Raw genomic sequence first — 17,278 nt, 5'->3', positions numbered from 1 at the left:
AAACACTTGTTTCCCTATCTGTGTTTGACAGGCCTCCTGTGCTGGCATGCCGTGGGCCTCTCTCACTCTTTCTCTGTTTCACTGACCCATATTGAGACCTCTGTTCTCAGTAAGGAGGGTCCTTCTCTGCCTGCCTGCCTATCTGGTTCCACAGGTTCTTTCAGTCTGCTCCAGTGAGCCACTCAGCAAAACCAGCCTATGTATCATTTTACGGCAACTAACCATTTCTGATGGGAGTGGCCAGAGTCCACTGTCATGAAGTAGACCCAGAAAAACAATTAGGGGAATATTGTCCTGATGCTCTCATCAGGAGTACATACGCGTGTGTGCGTGCGTGTGCGCGCGCATGTGTGTATTAATCACTCTGTTAGAGGCTGGAGAGCCGAGGCTCTGCATCTCTACCCCCTCGGGCTCCATGATAAAATATGCATCAAGAAACGTATATGGTGCTCTCGTAGGCCTACATAGGCTTTGCTTCATTGTGTAAGTGAATATTAAAGCAAAATGCAACTGTGAAAACTGATAAAATATTTAGATGTGTGTTGGGTACTGTACTCTCTGAGTTGAAAGGGCCAACAACAATTGCTGACACAATTGGTTAATGTGTGATTTATTCCAGCCCTGCCATGTGCACACTATTGCCCACAAGGGAAAGGAAAGGGGAATACTGATAAAGGAATGTATATGTTTAAAGTAATGGCTAAAGAATTCCACCCTGAAACGTATTTAACGGTGTGAAATGTATTAGAATTATAAGACTATGTGAAATGTATTAGAATTATAAGACTATGTGAAATGTATTAGAATTATAAGACTATAATCCAATAATGTATGTGTGAGACAAGTTAAGGGTGAGAAATGTATGGTTGAGAAAACAAAGGACAATTGAACTACACCTGACCTGGTTGTAACTCTGAAAACTGACAACAGGAAAGAGGACCTTTCCAAGGCCCCTCTAATCTAGGGAGGAGAGAAACGGCTAGAAACTGCCAGGCTGGTAGAAAAGAGAGAAAGTGTGTGTGTAGGAATGTGTAGGTGTGGGTGGGAGTTATAAAATGACTGTGTATGCATTTTTGACTTCAGAGCTCTCGTGAATAAAGAACTTACCTTTTGCAATATCTGAGACTTTGCCTAATTCTTATTTTTTACCCGGGATTTACAACCTCGGGTGAATTGGTCAAAGCTATAAAATAGTTTGGTTAGAACATTGGGAAAAAATTCTCGTGACAAATACCTAGTCAGTTGCACAACTCAATCAGAGGGGCTGGGGGGCTGCCTTAATTGAAGTGTACGTCATCGGCACCCGGGGAGCAGTTGTTGTTGGGGAGCAACCCTTGAGCAACTGCCTTGCTCAAGGGCAGAGAATCAGATTTTTCCATCTTTATTTGTATTTTCTATTATATTCCTAGGATTTTATTGCAATAAAATAACAAGGCCTAAACGGCAAATAATAGGAATAATAAATAATGATGTATTTAATTAGAATGAATTATCCATGTAATAATCAGCTACTAATACATGTTATCTAATTCTGTCCTCCTGCCCATATTATATGGCCTATTAGTGGGGGAACGACTGTCCCCGTTCATTGACGCCACAGAAGTTCAAGGCAGACCGAGCTACTGCAGGCATAGTTTGCAGAAAACAGGATCCCCCATTATAGTGGATAAAACATTTCTATCTTGTTGGTAAATCTTCCAGTAAGTAAAAAAGGGTTCTGAAGACAATCAAGTTACCAATAATTGCTTCTAATACACCAGATGTATGTCCTTGAACTGATTTTAAAAAATCGCGCACAGAAGAAGTTATAAGGATCAACTTAAACAGGAAGCACCCGTGGTAGGGAATATTCAATGTTGGTCTGACCAATCAAAATCTATGATTTAAGATTGTTATGATCACGTAGACTGAAACATATTCTGGGTCGCCTCTGAGAATAGTATTGACGTATACACTGACTCGGTGACTGGGTTCATCAGGAAGTGCATAGAAGATGTTGTTCCCACTGTGACGATTAGAATTGATCTAAACCAAAACCGTGGACAGATAGCAGCATTTGTGCAAAACTGAAAGTGTGAACCACCGTATTTAACTATGTAAAGGTGACTGGGAACATGGACGTGTACAAACAGACCAGCTATGACCTCTAAGGTAATCAAAGAGGCAAAACGACAGTACAGGGACAAAGTGGAGTCGCAATTCAATGGCTCAGACATGAGACGTATGTGGAAGGAACTCCAGACAATCACAGATTATAAAGTGAAGCCAGCCACGTCGTGGACACCAATTCCTTGCTCCCGGATAAGCTAAACACCTTCACCTGCTTTGAGGAAAACAACATCAAGCCACCAACGCGGGCCCCCTTCTCTCACGAGGACAGTGTGCTCCCGTTCTCCGTGTCTGACTTGAGTAAGTCATTTAAGCGTGTTAACCATTACAAGGCTGCCAGCCCAGACAGCATCCCAAGCCATGTCTTCAGAGCATGTACAAACCAGCTGGCTGGAGTGTTTATGGAAATATTAAATCTGTCAGTCTGTCTCCCAGTCTGTTGTCCCCACTTGCTTCAAGATGTCCACAATTTCTCCAGTACCCAAGAAAGCAAAGGTAACTGAACTAAATTGCCCCATAGCCCTCACTTCTGTCATCATGAAGTGCTTTGAGAGGCTAGTTAAAGATCATATCACCTTACTCGACAACCTAGACCCACTACAATTCGCATACCGCCCCAACAGATCCATGGATGACGCAATCGACCAATATACTGCAAGCTGCCCTATCCCACCTGAACAAGAGAAATATCTATGTGATAATGCTGTTCATCGACTACAGCTCAGCCTTCAACACCATAGTGCCCTCTGAGCTCTTCACTAAGCTCAGGGCCCTGGGTCTGAACCACTCCCTGTGCAACTTGGTCCTGGACCTCCTGACAGGCAGACCCCCACAGTGGTGCGTGCTCAGCCCCTTCCTGTATTCCCTGTTTACCCATGACTGCATGGCCACGCACGTCTCCAACTCAATCATCAAGTTTGCTGACGACACAACAGCGGTAGGCCTGATTACCAACAATGACGAAACTGCCTACAGGGAGGAGGTGAGAGCCCTGGCGTATGGTGCCACGAAATGAACCTCTCCTTCAACGTCAACAAGACAAAGGAGCTGGTCGTGGACTATTGGAGACAGCATAGAGACGCCCCCAATCCATATAGATAGGGCCGCAGTGGAGAGGGTCAAAAGATTCAAGTTCCTCGGTGTACACATCACTGATGACCTGAAATGGGGGCACACTGCCTGCCCTCTACAGCACCTGGTGTCACATGAAGGCTACGAATATAATCAATAACCTCAACCACCCGAGCCACGGCATGTTTATCCCGCTACCGCAGTTCATGTAGAACAGAGGTTTCAAGCTCACTCAGGATATGCATATTTTTGATACCATTAGAAAGGAAACACTTTGAAGTTTGTGGAAATGTGAAATTAATGTCGTAGAACATAACACATTAGATCTGGTAAAAGATAATGCAAAGAAAAAAACATGCGTTTTTTTTTGTACCGTCTTTGAATTGGGAGAGAAAGGCCATAATGTATTATTCCAGCCCAGGCGCAATTTAGATTTTGGCCACTAGATGGCAGCAGTGTATGTGAAAAGTTTTAGACTGATCCAATGAACCATTGCATTTCTGTAAAAAATTTGGTATCAAGACTGTCCAAATGTGCCTAATTTGTTTATTAATACCCTTTGAAGTTCAGAACTGTGCACTCTCCTCAAACAATAGCATGGTATTATTTCACTGTAATATCTACTGTAAATTGGACAGTGCAGTTAGATTAACAATAATTTAAGCTTTCTGCCAATATCAGAAATGTCTATGTCCTGGGAAATGTTCTTGTTACTTACAACCTCATGCTAATCACATGAGCCTATGTTAGCTCAACCGTCCCTTGGGGGATCCACTGTCACGCCCTGATCTGTTTCACCTGTCTTTGTGCTTGTCTCCACCCCCCTCAGGTGTCGCCCATCTTCCCCATTATCCCCAGTGTATTTATACCTGTGTTCTCTTTTTGTCTGTTGCCAATTCATTTTGTTCGTAAAACCTACCAGCGTTTTGTTTCTCTGCTCCCGCCTGTTCCTTGCTCCTGTTTTCTACTTTCCCATTTCTGATCATTCTGCCTGACCTGACCCTGAGCCTGCCTGTCGTCCTGTACCTTTGCCCCACTACTCTGGATTACCGACCTCTGCCTGACCTGACCCTGAGCCCGCCTGCTGTCCTGTACTTTACACCCTATCTGGATTATTGACCCCTGCCTGCCTTGACCTGTCGTTTGCCTGCCCTTGTTTGAGGAATAAACTTTTGTTTCTTCAACACTGTCTGCACCTGGGTCATACCTTAAAACGTAATACCCACCGATCCTGTAGAGGTTTTAAACAGTCACCACTAGCCAGCCTGCACCCAGTACCCTACCCTCAACCTTTGTCACTGTTACTACCCGGCTACCACCAAGTACTGTACCCTGCACCGAGACTGCTTTGCCCTATCAACATAGAGTCATTGAACACTGGTCACTTTAATGTTTACATACTGGCTCATCCTATATAACTACTGCTGTACACATCTTTTCTATTCATATACTGTCCATTCACACCATTATAAAGTGCATTCGGGAAGTATTCAGACCCCTTCACTTTTTCCACATTTTGTTACGTTACAGCCTTATTCTAAAATGTATTAAATTATTTTTCCTCCTCATCAATCTACACACAATACCCCATAATGACAAAGAGAAAACAGGTTTTTAGAAATGTTTGCAAATGTATAAAAAAAACAGATACCTTATTTAGATTGAGAACCTTTGCTATGACTGTGAATTGAGCTCAGGTGTATCCTTTTTACATTGATCATCTTTGAGATGTTTCTACATCTTGATCTTGAAATTCAATTGACATGATTAGGATATGCACACACATGTCTATATAAGATCCCACAGTTGACAGTGCATGTCAGAGCAAAAACCAAGCCATGAGGTCAAAGGTATTATCTGTAGAGCTCTGAGACAGGACTGTGTAAAGGCACTGATCTGGGGACCGGTACCAAAACATGTATGCAGCATTGAAGAACCCAATGGCCTCCATCATTCTTAAATGGAAAAAGTTTAGAACCACCAACACTCTTCCTAGAGCTGGCCGACCGGCCAAACTGAGCAATCGGGGGAGAAGGCCCTTGGTCAGGCAGAACCTTCCAGAAGGACAACCATCTCTGCAGCACTCTACCAATCAGGCCTTTATGGTAGAGGGGCCAGACGGAAGCCACTCCTCAGCAAGAGGCACATGAGAGTCCACATGGAGTTTGCCAAATGACACCTAAAGGAATCTCAGGCCATGAGAAACATTCTCTGGTCTGATGAAACCAAGATTGAACTCTTTGGCCTGAATGCCAAGCATCACGTCTGGAGAAAACCTGGCACCATCCCTACGGTGAAGCACGGTGGTGGCAGCATAATGCTGTGGGGATGTTTTTCAGCGGCAGGCACTGGGAGACTAGTCAGGATCGAGGGATAGATGAATGGAGCAAAGATATCCTTTATGAAACACTGCTCTAGAGCGCTAAGGACCTCAGACTGGGACGAAGGTTCACCTTCCAACAGGACTAAGACCCTAAGGACACAGCCAAGACAAAACAGGAGTGGTTTTGGGACGAGTCTCTGAATGTTCTTGAGTGGCCCAGCCAGAGCCCGGACTTGAACCCGACCTAACTTCTCTGGAGAGACCTGAAAATAGCTTTGCAGCGATGCTCCCCATCCGACCTGACAGAACTTGAGGGGATCTGCAGAGATGAATGGGAGAAACTCCCCAAATACAGGTGTGCCAAGCTTGTAGCGTCATACCCAAGAAGACTCGAAGCTGTAATCACTGCCAAAGGTTCTTAAACAAAGTACTGAGTAAACTGTTTGAATACTTATGTAAAATGTGATATCAGTTTTTTATGTTGAATAGATTTGCAAAAATGTCTAAAAACCTGTTTTTGCTTTGTCATTATGGGGTATTGTGTGTAGATTGATGAGAGGGGAAATGGTTTAATCCATTTAAAATAAGGCTGTAACGTAACAAAATGTGGAAAAAGTCATGATCAGAATTCTTTCCAAATGCACTGTATACTCTGAGTGTACAAAACATTAAGAACACCTCTTTCCTTGACATAGATTGACCAGGTGAAAGTTATGATCCGTTATTGATTGAACTTGTTAAATCCACTTCCATCAGTGTAAATGAAGGGGAGGACAGGTTAAAGGATTTATAAGCCTTGAGACAATTGAGACATGGATTGTGTATGTGTGCCATTCAGAGGGTGAATGGGCAAGACAAAAGATTTAAGTGCCTTTGAACTGGATATGGTAGTAGGTGCCACGGGCACCGGTTTGTGTAAAGAACAGCAACATTGTTGGGTTTTTCACGCGCGAACAGTTTCCCATGTGTATCAAGAATGGTACACCATCCAAAAAACATCCAGCCAACTTGACACAACTATGGAAAGCATTGGAGTCAACACGTGGCAGCATCCCTGTGGAAATCTTTCGACACTTTGTGGAGTCCATGCCCCGACGATTGAGGCTGTCCTGAGGGCAAAAGTGCAACTCAATATTTGGAAGGTGTTCCTAATGTTTGGTATAGTCAGCCATACAGTGCCTTCGGAAAGTATTCAGACCCCTTCACTTTTTCCACATTTTGTTACATTTCAGACTTATTCTAAATTGGAATAAATAAACAATTTCCCTCAGTAATCTACAGACAATACCGCATAATGACAAAGCAAAAAAACAGGTTTTTAGAAATGTTTGCTAATTTATAGCCTATATATTTATATTCTGGACTCTGACATTGCTCATTCTGATATTTCAGAATTTCTTTCTTTTTACTTTCGGATTATGTGTGAATTGTTTTCTATGTATTATTACTGCACTGTTTGAGCTAGAAACAATAATTTTGCTGTACCTGTGATAACATCTGTGTCAATAAAATTTGATGTGATTTGATTTGTCCAGGCCTAGGCCTAATCCACTATAGCCTCATCTCCTACAGCCTCATCTCCTACTTATCCTCGTGATAATGCTGTGTTCACTTGCTAGTCTGAACTAGGAAACTCTGACATTTTCGACTTAATAACTGGGTGAACGTAGCAAGTTGGAATGTCCGGGTTTCCAAGTTGCATTCAGGTATAACCACAGATAAAACAATGAGCCAGATATTTCACCGGATGTATAGATGTCAAGCATCTGGTTGGCGTGTCCACTCACTACCAAATATGGTGATGAGAGGAAGCCCAGTGGCCGGCAGTGGGTGAAGATGGAGCGAGACGGATTTTGGCCAATATTCTTCAAGTTTTCTCATCAATTAAACATACAGTTTTCTGTTTCCAAAACCAGAATCTGTAACAAACAGAGTGGACTGCGTTTTGTAGACATTACCCTTTGCCAAGGTTTCAAAAAAATTGCGTTGTTTAGAAGGAGTGCAAGGTTCAAATAGAGTTATCGCACAGGCGCACTTCACATAGTAGGCGGTCCCTAGCGGATATATGTAAATGATTGCTTGAACGCGCCAATAGGATCTCACTAGTTCGTGCTTGCCTCTCCCCACTGTGCTTCATTTGTTCCCGTTTCAAACGTCAGGCTTTGTTCCATCTTGGGTTAGTTATAAGAATCTTTGGTATAAACATAGGCGGACTGGATCGTACCGTTCTCTCAAAAAATATTTTAACTGCGCTTCTTTTGACGAATTTGCATTCATTTTTAATATAAAGATTATACATGTTTATGTGATACATGTTGTGTAACAACCGTTTAATGCTATCAAGATGATCTAGTCCTGCATTTCAAAAGTGCGCACTCCCCCCGTTACGTGTTTGGTTTATTCCCACAGACTGCCATGTTGGATTGAGCCACAAATCTGCTGTTGTTTGCGCTGGAGTTCCGATGAAACTTTAGTATCTACCGTCTTCAGGACGTTGCCGTAATGTTCTCATAATTTGGATTGAAGGAGGACTTTGCGTTGTGTTTGGAACCAACCGGGATGTTCGCATACTAAAGCGGTTTCTATCGGGTTGCGGTCAGACGTGCATCGATGTGAGGGTCCGGTTGCAGGCCACGGCAGATCAATGACTATTTGTTTGGGTTTCATACAACGACGAATCGGGAATCATAACACACCTTTTGGTTGATTGTCAGTGATGAGTGGCCAAATGCCGCAACGGCGGCCCGCTAACAATGGATCCATACTGCTAACCCCACAAGAGAACGACTGTCTCTTCAATTACCTCGGCAGGAAATGCACGGTAAGTGTATCAGTTATACTTTCTTTACTAATTGCTCATGGATGATATTTACCCGTTTCAGGATGACTTGAAACCTGTGTAATTGATGCCTCAATATATTTGATGTAACAATCGAAGGGAACCAACTCTCTCCACTGGCACTGACGGTCCTTCCATTGGCTTCGGCTGGACCGGTTGAACAGGGTTAAGGAAAAGGGAACGTTGCTTTCCCAGGACACAGTGACATTTGGGCGGTAGAAAGTTTGTCAAGCCCCGAGGCCTCGGGTGTTCCCTGACACACCTGCATAGCATGGAAACACCCGAACGAGCCAAACTACTGTTAACAAGAATGTGCCGCTCGGTTTTGTTGGCCTAGACCAGGGCCAGTGTTTGGATCTGGTAAACCCATCAACCCGGCCACGAATTATTATTCGTACCAGCGTTGCGTAATGCCTTGGCAGATTTCGGAAGCCGCCTGTGTGTTCTGAACAATCTGTCTGGCATGCTACAACACTTGCCATTCATTGTTCTGGTGTCCACACGATACTTTCTCATAGGCAATCCCACAATTCATTTCAGTTGACTGCTCTCCTCGGGTTTCTGAGATGCAGCAATCAGTGAAGAATGTATCACTGGCAAATGATCTCTGATGGGCAAGGCGCTATTTAATGTGACGGCCTGAAATGTAGATGATATAACGCGTTTTGTTGTCAATTGACACTTCCAGGAAATGTATATTTCAATAGAAGCAATGTGTCCTCTTGAAATATGATCTTCTTTCATTGCACTCTTTAACCTTGGCTATTTTAAATGTCAACTTGATCAATGTCAATTAACTACCTGGCTAGCCTTGGGTGGTAGGCTAATGTCATTCATAGAGAGAATGCACCCACCCCCCCTTATGTCACTCTCCATAAGCTACCTGTAAACTACCTGTAAACACCAGGTTGGTTGATACAATTGGACGCCATTTAATGTTGTTAATCAGTTCATGAGGCATGTGGTTTAATCAGATTTCCTCATGGATATAGGTCAGGCTGTGTTGCGTAATGTTTGAAACTAATTTTGGCTCCTTGGCAGGTTTCTGCCCAGTGTGAAGACGGATACGGCTCGCACGGTGGTTGAGCCGACAGTTTCTCGAGAGTAGATGTGTTGACAGTTTTGTCTCGGTGGTAACTTTCCCATGCCACACTACCACGCCCTTTACTTCCCCATATTGTCTGGCTTTGAGTCGTGTTACCTTTGCCATGTTCACAAAGTAGGCTAATGTGGAGTGGAGGAAGTACTCTTATCTTACTTCCTATTTCTCACGTGTTGTGCCAGAAGAGAGTCCCGCCTCCTACCTGTCAGTCAGTCATACCTGTCCCAGGTGTCTCTGCACATGTGTTGTACACCTGCATAAACAGCCAATGACGTCATTCGACAGACATCCAGGCCATGTCACTCACCATGTGACACAGCCCAGGCAGTTGCGTGAGGAACATTCCCTCCTCACTCTCCTCACGAAAAAAAAATCTTGTTAAAATCCAGGAGAAGTGAGTGATTGCTTGTTATGTAATGGTCTCATGTAGCTAGAGAAGAAAATGTAGGAAGTCATCATCGCTGCTGCAGTCTTTTCTCTTCCTCCACAGAGAACTGAACACTGAACAGCCCCTGGCTTCTGTGTTTAACCTTTGGTTTATTCCAGTCGTTAAAGGCAAGTAATGTTATGCTAGCTAAGCCCGAAGCTAATGTCTAATACCCAAGTTGCCTGTTGAGACATAGCTGTTATATGCTAATCGGAATCAGAGCTGTCAGTGGATTTCAGCTCAGTGTCTCTCTCTCTCCTCTCTTTCAGTCATTCATACATACAAACAGTGAGCCGCAAACTCTGAAACGCAGGCCCTGCCAGATGACGAATCACACGTGTGAGAGGTCCAACCTGTGTTGCTGTGGCTTCACTGACATTCAACTCATTGGTATTCCTACTGCTTCACTTCTTACTATCAGCACTGGGCTAGAGTTGGAAGCTATCCAATTTGTGTGTGTGTGAGACTGCCTGAGCAGCAGTCCTCTCCAGCAGGAAGTGCGGTGGTCGACCTCCTTCAGTGTTTTGTGCAGGAGTGGCAAAAACTTTCCTTTGATCTTTACCACATACTCTCCTTCCCAACCCCTGTTCCCACTCTTTCCCCATCTCTGCCTCCCCTTACCAGGCCTACTCTGGGCCTCTGCCTCCCCTTACCAGGCCTGCTCTGGGCCATCTGCCTCCCCTTACCAGGCCTGCTCTGGGCCATCTGCCTCCCCTTACCAGGCCTACTCTGGGCCTCTGCCTCCCCTTACCAGGCCTGCTCTGGGCCATCTGCCTCCCCTTACCAGGCCTGCTCTGGGCCATCTGCCTCCCCTTACCAGGCCTGCTCTGGGCCATCTGCCTCCCCTTACCAGGCCTGCTCTGGGCCATCTGCCTCCCCTTACCAGGCCTGCTCTGGGCCATCTGCCTCCCCTTACCAGGCCTGCTCTGGGCCATCTGCCTCCCCTTACCAGGCCTGCTCTGGGCCATCTGCCTCCCCTTACCAGGCCTGCTCTGGGCCATCTGCCTCCCCTTACCAGGCCTGCTCTGGGCCATCTGCCTCCCCTTACCAGGCCTGCTCTGGGCCATCTGCCTCCCCTTACCAGGCCTGCTCTGGGCCTCTGCCTCCCCTTACCAGGCCTGCTCTGGGCCATCTGCCTCCCCTTACCAGGCCTGCTCTGGGCCATCTGCCTCCCCTTACCAGGCCTGCTCTGGGCCATCTGCCTCCCCTTACCAGGCCTGCTCTGGGCCATCTGCCTCCCCTTACCAGGCCTGCTCTGGGCCATCTGCCTCCCCTTACCAGGCCTGCTCTGGGCCATCTGCCTCCCCTTACCAGGCCTGCTCTGGGCCATCTGCCTCCCCTTACCAGGCCTGCTCTGGGCCATCTGCCTCCCCTTACCAGGCCTGCTCTGGGCCATCTTCCTCCCCTTACCAGGCCTGCTCTGGGCCATCTGCCTCCCCTTACCAGGCCTGCTCTGGGCCATCTGCCTCCCCTTACCAGGCCTGCTCTGGGCCATCTGCCTCCCCTTACCAGGCCTGCTCTGGGCCATCTGCCTCCCCTTACCAGGCCTGCTCTGGGCCATCTGCCTCCCCTTACCAGGCCTGCTCTGGGCCATCTGCCTCCCCTTACCAGGCCTGCTCTGGGCCATCTGCCTCCCCTTACCAGGCCTGCTCTGGGCCATCTGCCTCCCCTTACCAGGCCTGCTCTGGGCCATCTGCCTCCCCTTACCAGGCCTGCTCTGGGCCATCTGCCTCCCCTTACCAGGCCTGCTCTGGGCCATCTGCCTCCCCTTACCAGGCCTGCTCTGGGCCATCTGCCTCCCCTTACCAGGCCTGCTCTGGGCCATCTGCCTCCCCTTACCAGGCCTGCTCTGGGCCATCTGCCTCCCCTTACCAGGCCTGCTCTGGGCCATCTGCCTCCCCTTACCAGGCCTGCTCTGGGCCATCTGCCTCCCCTTACCAGGCCTGCTCTGGGCCATCTGCCTCCCCTTACCAGGCCTGCTCTGGGCCATCTGCCTCCCCTTACCAGGCCTGCTCTGGGCCATCTGCCTCCCCTTACCAGGCATGCTCTGGGCCATCTGCCTCCCCTTACCAGGCCTGCTCTGGGCCATCTGCCTCCCCTTACCAGGCCTACTCTGGGCCATCTGCCTCCCCTTACCAGGCCTGCTCTGGGCCATCTGCCTCCCCTTACCAGGCCTGCTCTGGGCCATCTGCCTCCCCTTACCAGGCCTGCTCTGGGCCATCTGCCTCCCCTTACCAGGCCTACTCTGGGCCATCTGCCTCCCCTTACCAGGCCTACTCTGGGCCATCTGCCTCCCCTTACCAGGCCTACTCTGGGCCTCTGCCTCCCCTTACCAGGCCTACTCTGGGCCTCTGCCTCCCCTTACCAGGCCTGCTCTGGGCCATCTGCCTCCCCTTACCAGGCCTGCTCTGGGCCATCTGCCTCCCCTTACCAGGCCTGCTCTGGGCCATCTGCCTCCCCTTACCAGGCCTACTCTGGGCCATCTGCCTCCCCTTACCAGGCCTGCTCTGGGCCATCTGCCTCCCCTTACCAGTGTCTGTATTTCCTACTACTCTCCAGTCTCTACTCCTTCCCAACTCCACTCTGAACTTCCCCCTCTCTTTCTGTCTTTCCCAACCCCAGCCATTCCTACCCAATCCCACTTTTTTAGGATAAATGGGAAATACTGTCAGGACATGGATGAATGATGCACAGTTACTGTACATTCAACATCCTGTTTGTTTCCCCATGTGAGCCCTCTACAGTCCCACTGGCTGCAGTGTGTCGTAGCGCCTGGAGAGTGGTGCCATGGTGAGCGTTGATGATGTCACTGGGATTGGGTGCTTCCTGTGGCCAGCGGGGCTCGTTCTGGCTGCTACTGGTGATCAGAGCTGGGGAGGCTGATGGATGATACAGCTCAGCTCTCTGTGACCTCACTGCGGTAGCCCTGTTGTGAGCACAGCCCACTAGATGAGCACAGACAGATATTTCTTTCTTTGAAATGTAGGCTAGGCTAGAAAGCTTCATGTCCCCAGACACTGCACAGCCCATCTGTGTGTAGTTAGCTACTAGGTTTTCTAGTAAACTTGGTTTACCACTTTATGCCCTGGCCTGCCTTTCATCTGCAGGATAATGGGCCTGAACCCCTCTGCGATGAGGCTAGTAAACTTGGGGAAGAACCTGGACCCCGTTTCCCAAAAGCATTTAAAGGCTAAGTTCACTGTTAGAACCTTCGTAGGAGCATTGGTAAATCTCTGTGCTGTTTCCCAAAACCGTTGTTACTAAAGTTGCACTTGAAAGCGCTTGTTATTTACAGACTGCCTAAGACCACTCGTAAAACGGCTAAATGTCATTAGCTGCTTTTGTTTACCCTTCTGCGCCACTTTATTCACACAAGATCTCTGCTAAACATAGAATCAAGATGTTTCTGTCTGATTGTGATCAACGATAACTTCAGAACAAAGTTGACTGCAAATATTTGCAGTTGTTGTTATAAATAAGTTGAAGGATAAAAAGATTTAAATGAAACCGGAGATGACTGCATTAAAATATACTTTTTATCATGTGATGTATGTGGACACCTGCTCGTCCAACATCTCATTCCAAAATCTTGAGCATTAATATGGAGTTGGTCCCTCCTTTGCTGCTATAACAGCCTGCACTCTTCTAGGAAGGCTTTTGGAACTTTCTTTCATTCAGCCACGAGCATTAATGAGGTCGGGCACTGATGTTGGGCGATTGGGCCTGGCTCGCAGTCGGCGTTCTAATTCATCCCAAAGGTGTTCAATAGAGTTGGGGTCAGGGCTCTGTGCAGGCCAGTCAAGTTCTAACACACCGATCTCGACCAACCATTTCTGTATGGACCTTGCTTTGTGCATGAGGGCATTGTCATCCTGAAACAGGAAAGGGCCTTCCTCAAACTGTTGCCACAAAGTTGGAAGCACCGAATCATCTAGAATGTCATTGTATGCTGAAGCATTAAGATTTCCCTTCACTGGAACTAAGGGGCCTAGTCCAAACCATGAAAATCAGCCCCAGACCATTATTGCTCCTCCACCTAACTTTACAGTTGGCACTAGGCATCGGGGCAGGTAGTGTTCTCCTGGCATCCGCCAAACCCAGATTTGTTTCCACTGCTTCAGGGTCCAATGGTGGCGAGCTTTACACCACTCCAGCCAATGCTTGACATTGCGCATGTTGATCTTAAGCTTGTGTGCTCGGCCACGGAATCCCATTTCATAAAATTCCCGTCGAATAGTTATTGTGCTGACGTTTCTTCCAGAGGTAGTTTGGAACTCTGTAGTGAGTGTTGCAACCAATGACAGATGATTTTTACGTGCTTCAGCACCCGGTGGTCCCGTTCTGTAAACTTGTCTGGCCTACCACTTCGCGGCTGAGCCCTTGTTGCTCCTAGACGTTTCCACTCCACAATAACAGCACTTACAGTTGACCAGGGCAGAAACTTGACAAACTGACTTGTTGGAAAGGTGGCATACTATGACGGTGCCATGTTGAAAGTCACTGAGCTCTGCAGTAAGGCCATTCTACTGACATTGTCTATGGAGATTGCATGGCTGTGTGCTCGTATTTTTTTTAATACACCTGTCAGCAATATGTGTGGCTGAAATGGCTGAATCCACTCATTTGAAGGGGTGTCTGCATACTTTTGTGTGTGTAAGTAGGCAACATGTACATATTTTGAATTGTATTGAAATACATTTTCAGTCAAATTTTATTTGTCACATGCTTCGTAAACAACAGGAATAGAGCTAAGCACAGGAAAAGTCCTAGAGGAAAACCTGTAACCAGTCTGCTTTCCACCAGACACCGGGAGATGAATTCACTTTTCAGTAGGACAATGACTAAAACACAGTTCCAAATCTACAATGGAGTTGCCTAGCAAGAAGACGACGAATGTTCCTGAGTGGCCGAGTTAGTTTTGACTTAAATCTACTTGAAAATCTATGACATGACCTGAAATGTTTGTCTAGCAATGATCATCAACCAATTTTACAGAGCTTGAAGGATTTTGAAGATAATAATGGGCAAATGTTGCACAATCCAGGTGTGCAAAGCTTTTAGAGACTTACCCAGAAAGACTCACAGCTGTAATTGATGCCAAAGGTGCTTCTACAAATGATTCACTCAGGGGTGTGAATACTTACATTTGAAGTTGGAAGTTTAAATACACCTTAGCCAAATACATTTAAACTCAATTTTTCACAATTCTGACATTTATTCCTAGTAAAGATTCCCTGTCTTAGGTCAGTTAGGATCACCACTTTATTTTAAGAATGTGAAATGTCAGAATAATAGTTGTGAGTGATTTATTTCAGCTTTTATTTCTTTCATCACATTCCCAGTGGGTTAGAAGTTTACATACACTCAATTAGTATTTGGTAGCATTGCCTTTAAATTGTTTAACTTGGGTCAAACGTTTTGGGTAGCCTTCCACAAGCTTCCCACAATAAGTTGGGTGAATTTTGGCCCATTCTTCCTGACAGAGCTGGTCTAACTGAGTTAGGTTTGTAAGCCTCCTTGCTCGCACACGCTTTTTCAGTTCTGCCAACAAATTCTCTATAGTATTGAGGTCAGTGCTTTGTGATGGCCACACAATACCTTGACTTTGTTGTCCTTAAGCCATTTTGCCACAACTTTGGAAGTATGCTTGGGGTCATTGTCCATTTGGAAGACCCATTTGCGACCAAGCTTTAACTTCCCGACTGATGTCTTGATGTTGCTTCAATATATCGACATAATTTTCCATCCTCATGATGCCATCTATTTTGTGAAGTGCACCAGTCCCTCCTGCAGCAAAGCCCCCCCACAACATGATGCTGCCACCCCTGTGCTTCGCGGTTGGGATGGTGTTCTTCGGCTTGCAAGCTTCCCCCTTTTTCTTCCAAACATAACGATGGTCATTATGGCCAAACAGTTGTATTTTTGTTTCATCAGACCAGAGGACATTTTTCCAAAAAGTACGATCTTTGTTCCATGTGCAGTTGCAAACCGTAGTCTGGCTTTTTTATGGCTGTTTTGGAGCAGTAGCTTCTTCCTTGCTGAGCGGCTTTTCGGGTTATGTCGATTTATAGGACTCGTTTTACTGTGGATGTAGATACTTTTGTGACTGTTTCCTCCAGCGTCTTCACAAGGTCCTTTGCTGCTGTTCTGGGATTGACTTTCCCTTTTCACACCAAAGTACGTTCATCTCTAGGAGACAGAACGCGTCTACTACCTGAGTGGTATGACGGCTGCGTGGTCCCGTGGTGTTTATACTTGCGTACCATTGTTTGTACAGATGAACGTGGTACCTTGAGGCTTTTGGAAATTGCTCCCAAGGATGAACCAGACTTTTGGAGGTCTACAATTGTTTTTGAGGTCTTGAAGGTAGGTCTTGAAATACACCCACAGGTACACCTCCAAATGACTCAAATGATGTCAATTAGCCTATCAGAAGCTTCTAAAGCCATGACATCAATTTCTGGAAGTTTCTAAGCTGTTCAAAAGCACTGTCAAGTTAGTGTATGTAAACTTCTGACCCACTGGAATTGTGATACAGTGAATTATAAGTGAAATAATCTGTCTGTAAACAATTGTTGGAAAAACTACTTGTGTCATGCAAAAAGTAGATGTCCTAACCAACTTACCAAAACTATAGATTGTTAACAAGAAACTTGTGGAGTGGTTGAAAAACGAGTTTTAATGACTCCAACCTAAGTGTATGTAAACATCCGACTTCAACTGTATGTAAATTAGATCTTTTTGGATTTAATTTTCAATACATTTGGAAAAATGTTTAAAAACAAGTTTTCACTTTGTCATTATGGGTTATTGTGTGTAGATGGCTGAGAGAAATAATATTTTTAATACATTTTTAATTCAGTCGAACACAACAATGTGGAATAAGTCGTTACTGTATAAGTAAGGGTATAGTGACTAGGGAACGGGATAGATGATAGACTGAGCTGTAGCAGCAGCGTGTGTGAACGTTTGTGTGTGTGTGGCATCAGTTTGCATGTGTGTTGGGGTGTGAGTTTGTGGGTAGAGTCCAGTGTGTGTGTGCATGGTCAGTGCAGGAAGAGTTGGTTCGAAAAAGAGACAATGCAGGTAGTCCGGGTAGCCATTTGATTAGCTATTTAGCAGCCTTGTTCAGCAGTTGTATGCTTGGGGTAGAAGCTTTTCAGGGTCCTGTATGTTGCAGACTTGTTACACTAGTACTGCTTGCCATGCGGTAACAGAGAACAGCCTATGGCTTGTGTGGCTGTAGCCTTTGACCATTTTTAGGGCCTTCCTCCGACACCGACTGGTATAGAGGAACTAGACGGCAGGGAGCTCTGCCCCAGTAAGGAAAGGGAAAGGGGGATACCTAGTCAGCTCCGACCTGCCAGGCTACCTGCCTCCCCTGGGCCTTACTCACCACCCTCTGTC

At 46.2% G+C, this 17,278-nt stretch overlaps 1 protein-coding gene across 2 annotated transcripts in view; it reads left to right on the top strand.

The window, feature by feature from the left end:
* Window positions 1-7,679: 7,679 nt before the first annotated feature.
* The window catches only part of LOC115180630 (neural Wiskott-Aldrich syndrome protein), a 27,870-nt gene continuing 18,271 nt past the window's right edge, over window positions 7,680-17,278 (top strand). The window contains exon 1 of one of the 2 annotated variants that reach the window (XM_029742869.1): window positions 7,680-8,324. In XM_029742869.1, the coding sequence (XP_029598729.1) occupies window positions 8,220-8,324 (105 nt within the window). In that variant the 5' untranslated portion in view covers window positions 7,680-8,219. The remainder of the gene's footprint in view (window positions 8,325-17,278) is intronic. The other variant, XM_029742870.1, reaches the window with a different exon arrangement.

This window comes from Salmo trutta, chromosome 40 (assembly GCF_901001165.1).
Source record: "Salmo trutta chromosome 40, fSalTru1.1, whole genome shotgun sequence".
Classification (NCBI taxonomy): Eukaryota; Metazoa; Chordata; class Actinopteri; order Salmoniformes; family Salmonidae; genus Salmo; species Salmo trutta.
Note: the sequence above shows the minus strand (reverse complement) of the source record. Positions and strands in the feature narration are given on the sequence as shown.